Source organism: Maylandia zebra, linkage group LG20, assembly GCF_041146795.1.
Source record: "Maylandia zebra isolate NMK-2024a linkage group LG20, Mzebra_GT3a, whole genome shotgun sequence".
NCBI classification, from domain to species: Eukaryota; Metazoa; Chordata; class Actinopteri; order Cichliformes; family Cichlidae; genus Maylandia; species Maylandia zebra.
This window is the reverse complement of record NC_135186.1, coordinates 13,880,720-13,898,982: the sequence shown is the minus strand read 5'-3', so window position 1 is coordinate 13,898,982 and position 18,263 is coordinate 13,880,720. Positions and strand designations below refer to the sequence as shown.

General features: G+C 40.5%; 2 protein-coding genes across 3 annotated transcripts in view; both read left to right on the top strand.

Annotated features, from left to right (window-relative positions):
* plxnb1a (plexin b1a) overlaps positions 1-3,242 on the top strand; it is an 82,585-nt gene extending 79,343 nt beyond the window's left edge. For both annotated transcript variants that reach the window (XM_012924356.3, XM_004570004.3), the window contains one exon: positions 1,375-3,242. In XM_012924356.3, the coding sequence (XP_012779810.3) occupies positions 1,375-1,479 (105 nt within the window). In that variant the 3' untranslated portion in view covers positions 1,480-3,242. The remainder of the gene's footprint in view (positions 1-1,374) is intronic.
* A 4,429-nt stretch (positions 3,243-7,671) lies between these two features.
* On the top strand, positions 7,672-17,184 carry si:ch211-220i18.4 (SRSF protein kinase 3). Its single transcript, XM_004570005.4, has 12 exons — positions 7,672-8,135; positions 8,659-8,762; positions 11,870-11,978; positions 12,157-12,244; positions 12,439-12,526; positions 12,700-12,806; positions 14,075-14,237; positions 14,593-14,669; positions 15,243-15,350; positions 15,587-15,656; positions 15,780-15,872; positions 15,983-17,184. Exons 1-12 carry the CDS (start codon positions 8,056-8,058, stop codon positions 16,168-16,170), a joined length of 1,275 nt encoding a protein of 424 aa, XP_004570062.3. The 5' UTR covers positions 7,672-8,055; the 3' UTR covers positions 16,171-17,184.
* Positions 17,185-18,263: the final 1,079 nt, after the last annotated feature.

The following is an 18,263-nucleotide window of genomic DNA, read 5'->3' as shown; positions in this document are numbered from 1 at the left end:
CCAGGGTGTACCCCGCCTCTCGCCCTATGACAGCTGGGATAGGCTCCAGCGCCCCCTGCAACCCTGAGAAGGATAAGCGGAAGTGAATGGATAGATTGATATATATATATGTAGTCCTCCTTTCCTGACACATAGGATGATCACAGTGCACAACGCAGACTTAAGGTTTCATATGGCATTGCTCAAAATTAGTAACTGAGCCCATAAACTCACCAGGAAAAGTGTTTACTAAGGTCAGCGCAGATGGCTGTTTCCTCAGACTTTCACTGAGATTTTGCAGCAATGTGCTGTTAACTTGTCTGCCATTTTAGATGTGTCACACTGTACGCTCAAGGCTCCAGTCATAGAGGCTTAAGCTGGGCAGACACTGTACGATTTTTTTCAGTCGCGTTATTCAGCTTCTGCTCAAACTGTACGATTGACTTGCAGGGGTTAGAAGTTCGTAGGTCACGATGCAGGGTCTCACACTATACGGCCCGATGCTCTGATGCAACCCGAGTGCTCAAACTGTGCGTCCATAAAAATGAAGGTTATAACAGAAAATCTGTCGCTCGCTCTCCCTCTCTGTCTTTCACTCACACAGACACGCACACCACCATCAACTTTGCTAAATTGCTAATGAAAAACATTGATCAGGCAGCTGTGATTGAGCAGCAATGTAAATCCAACTATTTTCACGGTTGTTGTGGTCGTGATGATTTTGTGATGCCACATCGAAAAGGCTCGGATGAGCTTTCCAAAGTTCTACAAGTGCCTCCATCGCTTGTGTCCAGATCACACACTGCACTGCCGTGCTACTCCGTCTTTTTCACCGACGTTTATGTGTTTGCGCGTGCGCAGTGTGAGCAGCTGCGGTGACGGGAGGTTTGAAATCCTCCCGACCAAGCGATTGATGATCAGGAGCTGGTCGTGAGGTGTTAATCGCTTCTCGTTACCCCACATATACTACACGATGCACGATGAAGGCCAAAATCAGGTCGATCACCAAAACGGTCGCACGACTGAAAAATCGGCTCAAAATGGGCCAAAAATCGCACAGCTTTAGGGACAAGTTCACAATGATCTGGCAACCACTGAAAGGAAAACGTGTATTCCCAACCAGTTGATTCAAACTTTCTTGGAACTGTTTTGATTCTAGTAGATTTCCAAAGTTGCCTGTAGTTTGCATGGAAGATGCCATCTTGTCTGCAAATGTGCACCCAGGAATATCCTTAAGTTGGGGTCTTCAACTACACTTGACTGCAGCAATCTACTAGCAACCAAAGCGTGAGAAGCTTCTATAGGAGTGAAATCATTTCAAGGAAGATAGCTCATTGCTCTAACTTTAATATGTTAAGTAAGAATTTTAATTGAACTCTTTTTGCCTTCTATCAGATTATCACAGCTCTGGAAGAGGACTGCACGGCTCAGAAGATGCAGCTTGGATACAGGCTCCAACAGATAGCAGCTGCCGTTGAAAACAAGGTTACAGACCTATGATTTCCACGGCTGGGATAGACATTTGTGGAAAGAAACTTTCTTTGACATCTCCTTGGAAAAAACAAAACAAAAAGAAAACGTTTTTTTCCCTGAGAAAAGGGACTATTTGGTCCCATACTGTGATTCTGCTGTCATTTTGACAGACTAATTGTTAGTGAGGTGTGTTTCCTGTGCTGAATCGGTGTGCACAATTACACTCCTCTTTTGTCTCATTTTGGGAGCAAAAAGAGCGCCACATCGCTGAGGAGGGGAAAAAAAACTGAGAAAATGCACATCAAAACAAAAGAATTTCTTCTGAACCTTGGATTTCTGATGTTTAAGTCACCTAAAGGGAAATTAATAACAAAACAAAAGAGATCATTTTGGGGGGGGTTTCTCTTTCTTGATGGACATTTTTCAGAGTTACTGCACAGAACATTCCTGCCCCGAGTTTAAATGTAGATTTGTTGGAGAAAAAAAGAAAATCTAAGTGTGCTGGAGGACAAAATAAAGTGACAAAAGGGAAAAGGAGGATTTGACCTTAAACACCAACAGCTTTGGAGTTTTCTACCATGTTTTCTCAAAGTCTTACAAATTGATAATGACACTGTCAGTGGTCTAAGTTATCACGTATTGAATCTGCTTCCAAGTCTTACTCTGTTGTCATGTTCAGTTAGCTGTTATTGGATGGTTTCCCTGGGTATATTTCATTTTTTAAACTCGTCATTACCAGTTCTTTTACTATAATTTGTAGCTGCTGCCTAATTTAGTTTAAAGCCAAGACTAATGTTTTATAAAAGCTCTCAATCTGCTTTTTTTTTTTAAAGATAACCTACAGCTTGGGGAATTTTCTTTTTTAAGTAAAGTTTCACAAATTTTGTTGCATTTTGCAATCTTTGCTTTTATTTGCAGACGCAAAGCAGTTTGACAAAGACATTTGTAGCTGACTTAAGAACAATCCGTCCGAAAGTCAAATCTTCTACACAAGTTAAACTACATGCAGACAAAATTCATACGAGATCAAACCCGAACTTAACTAGCAAAAATATTAAAAATAAAATGCACAAAAGAACCGAGGAACACTTTTAGAAATGTCAAATACTGGGGACATTTACTTTTGATTTTAAAGGTGTCTCATAGGTTGTTCTAGAGAAGCAAAACAAATAAAATGTGGAATAAACTCAATGAATACTTGATTTGTACACTAAACTATGATGAAATCATTTTCCCTTTAAAGTCAGGTTGAATCTAACACAAGTTTTCTAGGGTCACTGTCTAAAGTACACAATTAAATAAAATTATTTATGTATTCTTTCTCACTCTGGCCCATCCTGCATAGATCAGCTGATTGTTGCGTCTGCCGTTCCAAACACGTTGCCAACCCTTACAGAGTGCCCTCGTGTCACCAATCGATACACTGTCACCACATAAAATAGTAGAAAGGTGTTTCTCCCGTCTCTGTTTTACTTACTTTTTAATTTCCATATATTGGCCATTATAAATCCTGACACCAACAGATCTGTGAATAGCTAATATTGGCTAATGACATCAGCCCGTTGATAAATTGGTCGGGCTCTACTTTATATATATTTTCAGAAAGACCTGTTTTCTCTTCTCTGTGGTCACATGACCACTGCTTAAATTCATTGTTTCAGGAAAAATATGTTTTCGCTGAATCTTGTTACGCTGATGAAGCAGTGTCAGTGTATGTGTAATTTTTTTTTCCTTTACAAAAAGGGGGGAAAAGCTCATCTCTGAGACTTATAATCACACATTGTAATTGCCTAACAAAGGTGCCTGTTGCTCTGCCACGCCTCATGCGAGAATCCTTTTATTTTCCCAGTTTAATTTATTGTTTATTTATTTTATTGCATATGTTGTTGGATTTTTCCTTACAGATCTATGAAACATTTATTCCCATCAATTTCAGATGTTTTTTGTTTTTGTTTTTTTTTTTTTTGTACATCGAGTTGGATTTGAGGAGTTTCAAACTTCAAACTCAAATCCAGTTGTTCTCAGATGCTGATTATTTTTGAACATTTTGGACCCATTTTAAATGTTTCAAGGCAGTTATCTTGTAAATTTAAAAAAGCAAACAAACAGGATTTTTTTTTTTACCATGCGCATTGGTGTTGCTTGTGTAAGCAAAGCTCAGTTCTGATGTTTGTTCTGTACATACTTTTCCTAAGTAATCATGACTTTAGCGTTCTCTAACCAACTGATAGGATGAACCTAACAACAGTTTAATGTGATGCAATAAACAGGTCCAGATGTTAACAGAAGTTTCATTTTTTGCATTATTAAATTTGTGTGTAAATATTTTTTGGAACATGAGTTAATTTTGACTTCTTTTGAAAGGAGGAGGATCTTGATGTGTTTTCAGGAGCAAATATGGTTCACTTGTACAGTTCAGTTTAATTCATGTCTAGTTCATTTTCACTTCAAAGTGCCTTTATATAATTTGAGGTAAGGATCCTAAAACATTTCAAAATTTTTTAATATATGTGATTCTCTCCTCATTAAAACACTGTAACTGAACACCTCCGTCTATCCAGACGCTAGTGAGCCAGCACAATATATATATATATATATATATATATATATATATATATATATATATATATATATATATATATATATATATATATTTATATATTATATATATAGCCACTGGTAAAAAATGGGAAAATGTAACTCGGGCAACTAACTAGGTACACTTTTCTTTTTCTTTATTTTTTACTATGACAAAAGATGGTTATCACACTAAAACACATACTCTTCATTAGGTATGCTGATTTTTCTGGAACCAAAAGTTGCCATATTTACTGAAGAACAGCTGAAGTTAACGAGTTTTTATCTGCTGTTTAGTGTTAGTTAACATGACAAATAAAATACTAGAATTTCACTGACTTCTTGGATTGTCATTTATCAGACAATTCCAATAAAATGCTCAAAAAAGGCACTAACAACACAAATACAATCAACAGGTTCAGTTTATCAGATTGATTTGGTGAAAGTAACGTCAGCAATACATGCTGCAGACGCCTGTTGGTGCATTTTTACATGAAACGGCCTACACCTAACACCTCTAAGCCTCAACATACAGAGAAATGAGCTACAGAAAAATATAGAGAGAAATGCACTTGTTACAGAGACATTAATTGGCAATTATGACGTGTAAACTCCAGTTAGGCATTTTAATATGGAGCAGGCTGCAGGGACTGACTGGCTGTTGGTGAAACAGCAGGTTTTAGTAGTGTTAAGCTCCACTTTTAGTCCCACACACTGTCTTCACCAAGTTTGTGGTAAACACTTGGGTCCGTCCCTAGTACTCATGCGGTATTGTAGCAAAAAATAGTCAGGTCTCAGCCAACATGTCACAGTCCCATTTCCATTGCAAGATGATCTATTTCTAGAACGAGAGCGTTAAAACCTGGATGGATCCAGCTCACAGATCCAGTCCAGTTATTGTCACTGCTATTAGTTCAATCGGTCACTTTTTCTGTCTAAATGTTAAACAGGTGGCAGCCACAGGCCTTTGTTGGGAAGCTGAGTGTATCAAACACAGTATTATCATAGACTCAACAATATACAGAATGTATTTCATTTCCAGTGTTATTGGCAGGACACGTTTTTTGTTTTTTGTTTATTTTTAAACAGCATCCCATCAGCACTGTGACAAGTCCCTGGTTCTTGATAGTGATTAGTGCAGTAGCTGAGTGTCAGCTCGTATATTAACTGCTTCCTGTCATCAGTAATCCAGGATAGAGACTCCATATTTAGACGTCTGTAAATGTAAGAGTATGAGCACCTGTCACATGCAGCTGGTAATGCCACACCATGCTCCACACAGAGATAACAGCAATAAGTATGACTGCTCAGATTATCAGTAAAAATATGAAGTATTTCTATATAAGCTGCCAGTCAGTGTGGTGTTTGTATGTGTTTTCTTGAGGCAGGCGGGCGATGAAACGTAGTCACCCCTGAAGATATTTAATGTGTGCGTTCTGTGTATATGTTTCAAGTTGTAAACCAAAGACAGGCTGGCTGACTGTGGTCATAGCAAAAAAACAGTGCAGGTCACAGTTCAGTCTGTAGTGGGCGGGGGGATCAAACGCATGAGTTAGCATGTATACTTTAAGGAAGAAGTTTGTTGCATTATCTATTTATTTATCCCTTACTAACCCAATGATCTAAATTTGTGCAGGTGCTATTTTGATTTCTCCACACAAACACACACACACCCACACACACACACACACACACACACCGATTGCTCCTGTGGGAAGTGTGTTATTACAGCTGAGTGCAACTGGAGAATGGTAACAGCCAGCACAAGCTTTTAGGATTAAGATTGGACCAACATTAGAGAGTAATACCAGGACATGAGAGGATGGGCTGGAAAACAAGAATGGACACCTGCTCGCTCCGACGCTGTGCAACAAAACAGCCTAGTGAGAACTTTAAAGAAGCCCTGGCTTGAGCTTTGTTTGTTCTACAGTCCAAACAGGCTTGGAATATTTTTCAAGAGATCAGTATAACAGCCTATATTTGTAAAAGTACTCAGTAGGTTAAGGCCTGTGTTTAATCCTACATTCTGAACCTGTGAATCTCTACATGGTCTCCATGGTCTGCTGAGCGTTTGGTGGCCTGAGCTGGAAAGCAGTGCAGATGGAGTTTGTTGTTTTGGACCAGAACTGGTCAAACACGTGTTTTGATTTTCGGCTTGAATCTTTACAGTGATACCTACTATTCTCTAGCATTTGATTCACATCATTTTTTTAAACAGACACATACTGTGTCAGCACATAACAAACACCTTAGCAAAAAACCCCATTTAAATTCACATCTTTATACACTTACTAGCAGCCTGTTGCAAAAACATATAATTTGTTCCCATTTCTTCAGTTACAATCTTTGGAATCTATGAAAAATGCCAAAGATAACAGCTTGGCAGGCTTAAAATAGGATTTTTGCACCCAAAATACCATTAACTGTTCTTACTAGCTATTACCTGAAAACCATATGGGCATGGTGTGCAGCCTCCATCCATTTGCTTCCGCTTATCCTTTATCAGAGTCGTGAGGGGGCTGGAGCCTATCCCAGCTGTCTTAGGGTGAGAGGCAGGGTACACCCTGGACAGGTTGCCAGTCTGTCGCAGGGCTAACACATAGACACAGACACCCATTCACTCTCACATTCATGCCTATGGATAATTTAGAGTTTCCAGTTAACCTTTCCCCAATAACTGCATGTCTTTGGACTGTGGGAGGAATCCAGAGTACATGGTGAGAACATGCAAACTCCACACAGAAAGACCCTGGCCTGATGGTGGAATTGGACTCAGGACTGTGAGGCAACAGTGCTAACCACCGTGCTGCCGTGTGCAGCCTGTCCTTAAAAAGAGAACTGAGGAAACTAGACAAGTGGAGGACAAAGAAGTGGCAGGCCTAAAAATGATCTACAGCAGATGAACAGTATCTGAAAGTTATGCCCTTTAGAAAAAGTAAAGAAAATGCAGCAAAGACAGAAGCAAAGAGAGATCTTCATCAGAAATGGTCTCAGTGAAAGGCTGGCTGAGACAAAAGGCTGAAGTATGATGATATCATCTGGAGGTTAGGATTGTCTGCAGTCATGTACAGTAAACACACTCCAGCTATAGTTTCGTGTGCTTTGCAGCTGGAAAATTTCAAGGAGACGCAATGCCATCATGTGTCATCTGACTATTAACAGTTCTTCATGTGAGGTCGACAGGCCTCTTGATATCTCACATCACACACACCCAACCCTCATTCCTCTGCCTTCAACACGCTTCCCTGTTTTACGAGCCAGGAGCTCCTTTGCTCCATGGCATCCACTATAAAATGTGGTGCCATGTAAGAGTGTTAACAGCATGGTGTTGGCAAGAAAAAGCAGACTCAGCCACTGAGATGTGAAGGAGGCTGTAAGATCAAGTGTACAATATATTTGTCAAGATTGTGCCAGGTGCTTCTGTTAAACTTCTTCCTCAAAAGCTGAGCTCATCTAAATGTAAAATCCTCATACAGAGAGGGTTTTAAATTGCAATCTGTTTTTAAAAAATGGAACTTTCAGCCAACCTCTGTTCTAACGACTTTATTTTAATCCTTAAGAATGTGCTGCAGGCAGGTTTAGCAGTCTGTGATCCCTGTAGCAGCTGTCGTTCCCTCTCTTCCCTCACTCTGTTCGGCCTTGTGTGACGTTCGGCTCATCTTTTAGGGGCGCCTTCTCTCTTTTATAGCTTTCCCAGCATGCACGAGACATCGAGGAACAGAGAGAGAGAGTTTAATCTGAGGCTGGTGACTGAAAGATGCAAGTCCTGCAGCAGAGCAGGTGAAAACCTGACAGACTGTGAGCCAAGACCCTGCGGGGGGATTTCCATGTTTAGACCCTGCTGACTGCTGATTCCAGCCTCCTGAGAGACTAAGCAGACCCCCACCACAACCCCTTCTACCTCCACCACCTCCACCTCTCAGCTGCTTAACTAGATTCAAGGGCAGCAACTGTAATCAGGGCTACTTGCTTTTTTTCCTGCGCCTAACTCTCTCCTCACTTTATGCCAAAAAATCGGAAATTTTAATGTACTGGCGACATCTGCTTAATCGCACCATGCAGAGGAGCCCCTGCCTGCCTCATACAGAGGCTGAACAGCATCGTGTGTGAGTATAAAACTTTCTGCATTAGTATCATCATTATTATTTCGTTTCTTCTTTCATGTTTTTATGTAGCCTTGCATTCTTGCGTGACCTCAAGAAAATGCAACTCAGCTCCTAAACTCTTTTTTTTTGACATTATCGATAATTATTTAAAATTTGCCCCTAAAATCTTTCACATTTATTCGCGTCTAGCTCTTAAACTCTACTGTATATGTCCCTCTGCTGAAAACAGACCTGTGATCAGTATTTCCAGACATGACGTGACTCCGACTCCTCGGGCCATCTGTGTATTGGGAGCAGCTGGCGTGCAGAGTTATCAGGTTGCGCGGAGATGCTTCTAAATGATTTACAGCCTAGTTAGAAATAGTGCAACTTCCGGTGCTGCTTGTCCACTCTCAGCTGGGCAGTGGGGCAAACGTCCACGGCACGCTGAGTCTGTGGGAATCTCCAAAAGTAGTTCAGCTCTCAGAAACTGACACACATATGAATACACTGTTTGAATTTCTGGGTTTGTGTGTGTTTGCAGGAGTGAGGGTGGCGTGTCTAACAGTTTCAAAGCCCTTGGATGCCAGGAGCAGCTGGATCCCAAGGACAGTCAGGTCTCTGAGGACCCCCAAGAATACTGTTATGGTAACTCACACATGTATCCTAACTTTTATCCCGAGCCTCTCGAAACCCTCAAAGCAGCTTGTACCAGGATGTAATTAAAGATTCTTTCAACATGCTGACTCTGTTATTCAGAGCCCGCTCCAGCTGGAAATGATGCAGTGTTTATGAGAATGGGCCGCTGTTGCAAGCTAAGTTCCTGTTGGCAGCATCATTTTGAGACACTGAGCGTTGCTGCTACAGTTTACAAATAGTTTTCGGATTTTTGCCAGAAGAGTTGTCCAAGTACGACGAGAGGAGCGCTTGGGCGGTGGATTGGACAGCTTTAAAAAGGAAACAGTTACCAGATTCTGGTTTGTGGAAACAAGATTGGATGAGTCTGTGAATATAATGCAAAACTGCACACTGAGCTGTTTGAAAGAAATCTTAACATGTCAAATACTGGACAGAGTAAAGTCTACTTTTAGGTTTGTCAGATTCACTACACATATTACCCGCTCGTATATTAAACACACGCCTGATATCATGTACTCTCCATTGTGCCACCATTGAACATGGAGTCATGCACTCTGAGACATCTCAAGATCCCCTAAGGATATCAGACACAAGGACATTATCATCAAATCCTTTCATCTTTTAAATTGTGAGGTGGGGTCTCCATGTATCCCACAGATTCTCAGATTCAGGAATTTGAGAGCCTTAGTCAACCCCTGAGTAATCTGTCATGTCTATCAAACCCTTCATCCACATTATATAAAAGAAACAGCGACTTCAGTAGTCCAGTTCACTTCAGTAGTTGCCCTTTTACAGATACTTTTGACCAAGTCACCAATCCGTCACAATTTGGCCTTTTGCCAAAGTAGCTGAGGCCTTCTTGCACATTTCTCTTCACTCCATTGCTCATTCATGACTGTATATAAAAGATATATGCATATAAAAGATGGCTATAGCCCCTGAGACCTAACCCTTTGATTATGGTCTCTTCAGTTTGATGTCTCAATGTTAGCATTTTTGCTAACATTGCTAGCTAGCTAAGCTTCATTGTCTAAGGAGCTTGGAAAGAAAAGCGTCTGGACTTCTTTGAGTTGCTTGAAAACGTTTCACCTCTCATCCGAGAAGCTTCTTCAGTTCTAAGGGTCAAATGGTGGAGAGTCCCAGATTTAAACCTAGTGGGAGTAACCCCCCACAGAGGGACAAAAGGACCCCCTGATGATCCTCTACCTAATCACATGAGCCAAGGTGTGAAAGCGGGTGTGGGTCACAATCAGCCAGGGTTTCGGGTGAGCTCATTGTGAAACCTGGCCCACAATGAGCTCACCCAGCTCCTTAGACTACGATGACCTGGATGACTGAGAACCTTCACAGACACTAAGCTTCATTCATAAACCACATGGGTGCAATATACAAGCACAAATAAATGTGAATTAGTGCTAAGAAACAGATTAATAAAAGACTAAAGTCTAACTGACTGAAGCTCATGCAGTGTAGGTAAGACCTGGTAGGCCACAAGAACCATTTTTGTATTAGTAAACCTACATTTTAATGACGTCCAGTTGAATATTTTAACATGAAGGTTTGCTATGATTGACTTGCTTCTGGGTCAGTCTCAAGTGAACATTGGAGTGTGTTTAGCAGTGGCTTTGATTTTCAGACCAGGAAGTTGCCGGTACTGTATTTGCTAATATTCACTGCATCTTTATAAGGTCACGGCTATAATTACCTCCACCAAGGAAGTTTTGTTTTTGGTAGAACATGCACGAAAATGCTATCTGCAAACACAACAACTCAAAAGATTTGTAGGGGTGTATAGTGGGGTCATGTTAACAATCCATTAAAATGTGCCTTTTATCCACCAAGCTGATGCAAAGTGAATATATACAACAACAACAACAACAACAAAAACACTATTGCTTTAAAACTGCCAGGAGAGAGAGCTGCCTTGGTGGAGGTTTGTGCTCTTGGAGTGCTTCGTGTAGATTTAACGTTTCAGGCTCCATTTACTGAAATGCAGCAGTTTGAAAAGGAGATTTTGACTTGGGGTCAACTTCTTACAGGTCAAGAAGAAGGCAGGTTCAGACATAATTAGAACTAGACAGCCTATGTATAAGAAGAGCAAACCACAATGACCGAGAATATAAGATCACACACCTACCGTATTGTGAGTTGACTATAACGTGACCATCTATTTAAGTTTAACCTTAAGGTGAGCCAATATAACCCCTTTCCCCCATAAAGACAACATTTGACAACCTCCACTGTACCCTTATTGACAAATTCTGACACAATAAAGTTCTAATTTAACAGACACTCTTGACCACTCTTGGTAACTTCTGATGTAAACACAGTCATTTTATTCTATTAGCAGCCTGAATTATGACAGAAACTGCTTAGCTCAGAAACAGCTTTGAGGGACTCCTGTTTGGCTTTTGAGGGATAAAAAGTCAAAGATGATCATAAGAATCCATGCATATTTTTTCTTGTGCTTTGCTTGTGTAAATCCAAAGTGTGGCTTCTCATAAGCCTCATAGCTGCACTAAGCCTGTGTGCCTCTCTCATTATGCATTGCTTTAATGCGCAGTATCTGGTTGCCAATTTGCTGGTCTGACCTTGGTCCTCGCTTCTTACCTGCCAGCTGTGCAAGTCTTTGTGTGTACCTCATATATCCTCTGCTGCGTATGTGATACCACCGGTGCCTGACACAGTAATAAATCACAGGCTGGTGTATCTCATGCTTAAATTTAATAGACACAGAAATTCAGTTTCAAGACTGCTGACAATGTCCAACAACTGTGTGTCATGCTTGCTGAAAGAGAAGCGATACAGACGTATGCCTCGCCATTTTTCTCTGTCCTACTAGCAGATCTGAATGTATTACTCACTAACAGACATGTTATAGCCTATAGGAAGTTGCAACGCCAGAAATAGCTTTAGCGGCTATATTTTTAGTCATCTTTCAAAGCTCTCTAAACAGCATATGGAAAATCCTTAGCGAATGATAACAAGGTTTCAGATGTCAGGTCATATAGAGAAGTGCCTAATCACTGAAACCTAGAATAAATTCAACCATATAAGCAGTTCAACTAGAAATGGGACTTTGTTCATTCATGTCATTCTGCTTTTATCCCCCCAAGGTGGGTACCACCCCATCCAGATAGGGGACACCTTCAACAGAAGATACCAGGTGGTGTCCAAACTCGGCTGGGGTTATTTCTCCACTGTATGGCTCTGCCAGGACCTCAAGTAGGTTCATTTTGAGACTGTGTGATATGATCAGGGTGGAAGCGGTGGAGAAATTTGATCTTATTAGGCATCATATAATTATAATAATTAAAAATTGGATCAAACAAATATTTAGTTTGAGTCTTTTACTTTGTCCAGTAACCAGCATGCACATCTGATCTGGTGTCTGTGTTGGCAGGCTAGGTCGGCGTGTTGCTGTGAAGGTGTTGAAGAGTGGGGCTGGCTTCACCCAGGCTGGAGAGGATGAACTGGCTCTCCTGCGATGTGTTAGTGACCGTCTGCTTGTGAATCTCCTCTCTAAGCGCTCTGTCTGTCAGATATTTTTCTCTGTCATATCTTTGGAGCATCACTCTCTGCCAATCTTTTAATAAAGGACGAATCATCCCCTCCCTCTTTAAAAAAAATCTCTTCTTGCTCTTCTTCCTCTGTTTTCATCCTCTCGTCTCCTCTCTTTCAACAGGCCAGTGGTTCTGTGGGCCGTCATCCCTTTGGCCAAAGGATCGTTCGACTGCTAGATGAGTTTAAGCTGGTTGGGGTAAATGGGGTACGTATCCTTTTTGGAGATGGGATTTCTTGGGCGCATATTCCAGAATCCTTTGAGCTGTTCCATTACATCATTGAAACAATCAATGTCAAAGTATTAAAATGTGAACATGTTGTAGTGGATGTCGTTTTTGCAGCAAAGTGGTTTGGGAAACTGACCTTAATGTATGGTGGTTAGACATTTGCCTAGTGCTGGAGCTGCTGGGGCCTGACCTGAGATGCTTGCAGCTCTGCTTTGGGAATCCAGGACTGTTGCAGCCTTGGATCAAACAAATACTTATCCAGGTAAGACAAAGCAGACCAGAAAACCCAGGCACCAGAAATCAAGTTCATATAAGGTGTGTTTAATTTAAACTTCACCTCTTTGTTCAAAATTTGTGGGATAATTTTTTAACCAATAGGTTTTTGTACAGTTTCCCATTTGGGGAAATTTGGGGTAATCATTTCTGAACAAACAGTTAGCGACCTTGATCTTAATGAGATCTCTAAAAGTTTCAATCTGGTTTTAATCACTACACAGCACTGAGACAACATGTTTAGGGGCTTTTAATGATATTCTTTTAACTCTGGTTTCTGGCAGCCCTACCCTCTTGTTGTTGGACCTGACAGCAGCCTTTGACACGCTGACCATGATATCCTGCTATCACGGCTGGAATCTTATGCTGGCCTAAAAGGCTCTGCTCTTCAGTGGTTTTCTGTAATTCTCTGTACTTTGGTTTGGACCAGGCCTCTATTTATTGTCACCAAATGCAGCTGCTTTTCTGCTAACTGGCACAAAACAGAAGGAGCATACCACCCCAGTGTTGGCCTCCCTACAGTAGCTTCCTGTTCCTTACAGGAGCCAACTTAACATTTTACTTTTTCTTTTTAAATCACTAAACGGCCGAGCCCCTTCTCACCTGTCTGAGCTCCTATTTATTTATACTCCAGAAAGAACCACGAGGTCCAGGTCAAAACTAACTTTAACTATTCCACGGTCTAAACTTAAATCTCGTGGTGACAGAGCCTTCTCTATACCAGACTTCGTCTTAATGTTAGATCTGCACAAACGCACAAACTTTTTAAATCGTTACTGAAGACACATTTTTATGGTCTGGCTTTTAACGCACGTTGACCTAAACATTTTGGTTTTAACAGCCTTAGTTGTTGTTGTTGTTGTTTTTATTGACTATTACTGATTTAATTTATTGATTTATTGATTTTATTTTTTTCTCTCCTATATTTTACTGTATCACTGTTGTGCATTTTATTTATTTTAGTGGCATTTTACATTGTTAAGCAATTTACCAACAGTCCATGCTGCACAATGTTAATCTAGGCTAATCATTCTGGCTATAGCTTAGTAATTTATAATAATAATAAAAAGAATTTTCCCAAAAGTGTTGCTTAAACAAACTTTAATAAAGGAAGATCTCAAATTGTGAAAACACTGACATGGTGGGGGAATCAACGAGAGCTGATTCCCGATTCCTGATGTTTTTTCCTGATAAAATCATCGGTGAGGGAGCAGGAAAGGAAAGGAAACATCATCAGATCTGTGTATTTTTCTATAGGTCCTGCAGGGGCTGGACTACCTTCACTCTCAATGTAAAATCATCCACACAGACATCAAGCCAGAAAACATCCTTGTGTGTCTGGAAGAGCAGTCCCACAAAGCACCAGCAGGGGGCAGCAGCTCCTCCTCGTTACAGACTGGGAAGGAAGCCAGTTCACCAGGCACGTTTTATTTTGTCCTTCATTGCTACAGATGCTTGAGAGTGTTTAAGAGTTTCAGTAATAAAAAGGTTCAGCGCCAGATATTTTTATTTCTGATGGGCCGTATAGGCAACCATGCAGCTGTAAATACATAAATAAATATTTGCTTCAGTATTTGTGGTGTTTGTTTTTGTGCTAAGAAAAAAATAATGAAACTAATTCAACATATAATCAAGCAAATACATTAACCATGCCATCCCAGCTATTAGAGCTGGACAAAAACAGCTGTGTACTATTTAATTTTAATATAAAACATTTATCTTGGAAATCCAAATTCATAATAATAATAATAATGTTTGTTTTTTTTTTCTCCCAGAAAGCAATCGGGTAAACCCGTACAGCTTAAAGGAAATTGCAGTGAAGATTGCTGACTTGGGGAGCTCCTGTTGGGTGGTTAGTATTTACACTTATACACTTATAAAACTTTTGGTTTAACATATTTTATTAGTGTATTATTAAATTGTATAAAGGGTCAGCCACTTTATGTTTTTGTCATCAGAAGCTTGCAACATTAGCCTGAAAGGTGACAATATTATATGTCAACATTCTGTTCCAAAATGCTCTCTGCTGCCCCCAAGTGGACAAAAGTATTGTATTCACTTTTGGTACTGTGTGGATGTAGTTTGATCACATTTAATTATCTTAATAGCTATAGAATTGAAGAGGTTCTCTTAAAAAGCGCTATAAATCCTCCAAAGCAAAGAGGAACTGAGGTTTTGTATTGTACCTCCACACTCAAAGTAAGAACTCGAGCCAGATTTGGAAGAAAAAGGCAAAGTTTATTGTAAGAAGTGTAAACATGATGCTTCAACTCTGCTGAGAAGCCACACTGTAGAACACAAGTGACAAAGAAAATAAAACAACGAGAAAGGGAATAAAGAGGAATAGATCTTTCTGGCTCTCTGTCACATGCACACGCGCACACACACCAAATCACCTTTAAACCCTTCTGTCTGTCATCACCAGTACAAACATTTCTGTGAGGAGATCCAGACCCGACAGTATCGCTCACTAGAGGTTTTGCTGGGATCTGAGTATGGCCCACCTGCTGACATCTGGAGTGTCGCATGCATGGTGAGAGACAATCCAAACTAATGTGATGTTCACACTTTGAAATATTTAATCCCATAATGTTATGTTTATATACCATTCCATCAAATGGGAATTAAAGTAATTTGCACAATTCGTAGCTAAAGCTATGCTGCCCTGTAGCTAAATGACCTATAGTGAAACCTTTCTGATAAAAAGCTATCTGTGCATTCTTACTTATTCTGTGTGTCACCACTAAATGTTCTCCTGAATTCTCTCAGGCCTTTGAGTTGATCACTGGAGACTCACTGTTTGAGCCCAGAGCCAGTGAGTCCATTTCCCTGGAGGAAGGTGTGTTTAGATGGCTGTGTGACGAGCACTGACACGGGATTAAATGAGATTACACCATGCCTTCATTGTAATTAGGATACTAATGCATTCTGTGCCATGCTTGTATGTGTTTATCCACCTCAGATCATATTGGCCAGATAACGGAGCTGCTTGGCAAAATCCCGGCCGCTGTTGCCTTGTCGGGTAAATACTCTGCTGAGTACTTCAGCTGCAGAGGTGAGCGTCTACCTTCACTTCCAGATGAGATCTTTCTTCCTGTGTTAATGTGTTGTTATTGCTGCCAGTGAGCTGCTCGTCTGTTGTAACAGTTTATGGTTTTCATCCAGGCGACCTGCGTCGTGTCGGTCTGCTGAGGTTCTGGAGCCTCTATGAGGTTTTGGTGGAGAAATACCACTTCCTGTTGGAGGAGGCCTCTGGGTTCTCTGACTTCCTACTTTCCATGTTGAATTATCACCCAGAGAAGAGGGCCACTGCTGCACAGTGCCTCCGCCACCCTTGGTTGACTTCCTGTTAGCTTCTTGTTAGGCCTCTGCAGCCCTTATAGACAGATGCTTCAAGTTGCTGCTAGACTTTGTCGATTTCAGGGCATCTTTGTGTTTTCACAGCATCTGATGGGCTTCTTATACAACATTCAAAAAAGAAGAATTTGAACTTCGCTACAAGAGCCCAGCAAAGCACAATGAGCTTTTTCAACTTCCTTGTGATTTTTTTTAAACAACCATGAGAAGCTCAGCTCTGACGCTGCTAATAAGTGTGAAGTTCTCAATCTGCAACCAAGTGTGGATTTATTCTTTAGTCATTTTGAATATGATTTTCTATCTGAGAATGACTCAAACTGTAATCATTTGTTGATCTTTTACAGTGCATGTGCTCGTTTAGTTTAAGTTTTGTACAGTAAAGTGAAGCACTTTAAAGAACAAAGTGACATTAGAAGGAGTGCAAATCCAAGTCAAGCCTTTTTTGTTGTTGATGTTTGTTTTACATGAGCTCAAATCATCTGATTAACCCTAAATTAATTCTGTAGCGACTTGTAAACCAGAAAAATATGGGTTTAGATATAACCCCCGCAGAGCCTGATTACAACATCCACACCACTGAGTCAGCCTAGAATCACATTAAGAGACTGAAAAAAATTCCAAAACCAAAACAATCTGAGAACTGTGTGCAAGTGCCAAAAGAACCAGTGCTGTGTATGGTTCATTTAAAAGTCCAAGCTATCTGACAGTTTTGGTCAGATCATTTTGTCTTTCGTATGTAAAAAGTTTACACGTAACTGGTTCTTATACTTAAATCTTCAGCAAGGACAAGTAAAGACTAACCTGACAATGATTTTCAAGAAAAGAATCTCTCTACAGTATTTCAAAAGAAGCAGGATGTTTCTCTCGCTGAAGAAAAAAGTTTTATAGAAATATGTGAGAGAAAAAAACGACTTAAGCTTCATTGGTTCCTGACCTCAGTAAATACATCTTACTTATTTATTTTGTAAATCATGACAAGCATTTGTGAGCAGAGGAACAATGAAGCAGGATGCGCTTCGAGGCTGGACTTCACAAAAAAGGGTCTTCCAAAAAGGTCACCATGGCTGCCCCCATCTTTCATATACAGTCTATGCTATTTTTCTTGGATGGTGACTGTTAATGTACCAGACGCTGCATTTATTGGGGTTGAGCTTCGTATAAAAAGAACTTTCTGGCACTGCAAACAGCTGTCCATTTCAATAAGTCATTTAGTACAAGTACAGTTCACTAGTGACCTTCTTCACATGTGAAACACTTTGAGTCGATACATGTTCTCAGAGACAGGCGCATTCATTCAGCATTCACCTGGTCATCAGTGACCCATCTAGTGTTGTAGTTAGGGCTGGGTTTTGTTTCTGCCACATGTTAAACAGGTGGATTTTCAGGTAGATTTCAAATCTTGTCTTAAAAGCTTGTTTCCTCTTTTGGTGTTCAAAATAGATGGAAATCCTTCAGAAAGCCAAACCCTATAGTTGACAGTAGATGGGTTACACAGACCTGGGGGACGGTCAAAGGTTAATGCCATCTGTTGCAAAGCTCTGTAGGGTGAAAATTACAGATCAGAGAAAGAGATTGTCATTGAAATACACTCATGTTGAGCGGAATAACTGGAAAAGATCATATCCGACTGTCAAGCTAAACCAGAGTGTTGGATTATCGTCAAGGAGAGCACAGGGAAAAAAGGCACATAAAGCTACACATTCTAATAACTTGACCTTATTCCCTGTAACCAGAGCATCAAATAATAATCTGACTTGTCCTCATGAAAACTAAGCACAGTAACATCAGCAAAGTTGCACTGACCAGGACTCTCGTGTTAGGACTGCACAACGTTTTTAGGGTGTATGTTTTTTACATATTTTATGTTTTCATGTGAGTTCTCCTGTAGTGTTTCATCCTATCCAGCTGTAGGCTCGACACTCCACCAGTGGATTTTCTTTATAAACGACCGCATAACCACACTCTATCCTGATCCGGCGACACTTCTTGGGCCACGAGGTGGGTTTCATCGGGCTGCAAAGGAGAAGCAGGGAAGAGAGAGGTGCTTTCATGAGGCTACAGTCATTTTAATAAATCAGCAGTGTTGTGC

Bases quoted from the DNA above. Each gene is read 5' to 3' on its own strand.
- si:ch211-220i18.4 (XM_004570005.4), top strand. From the start codon at position 8,056: ATGTACTGGCGACATCTGCTTAATCGCACCATGCAGAGGAGCCCCTGC. The intron at 8,136-8,658 runs GTGAGTATAAAA...GTGTGTTTGCAG, and splicing joins GAGGCTGAACAGCATCGTGT to GAGTGAGGGTGGCGTGTCTA. The intron at 15,657-15,779 runs GTGTGTTTAGAT...TATCCACCTCAG, and splicing joins GTCCATTTCCCTGGAGGAAG to ATCATATTGGCCAGATAACG.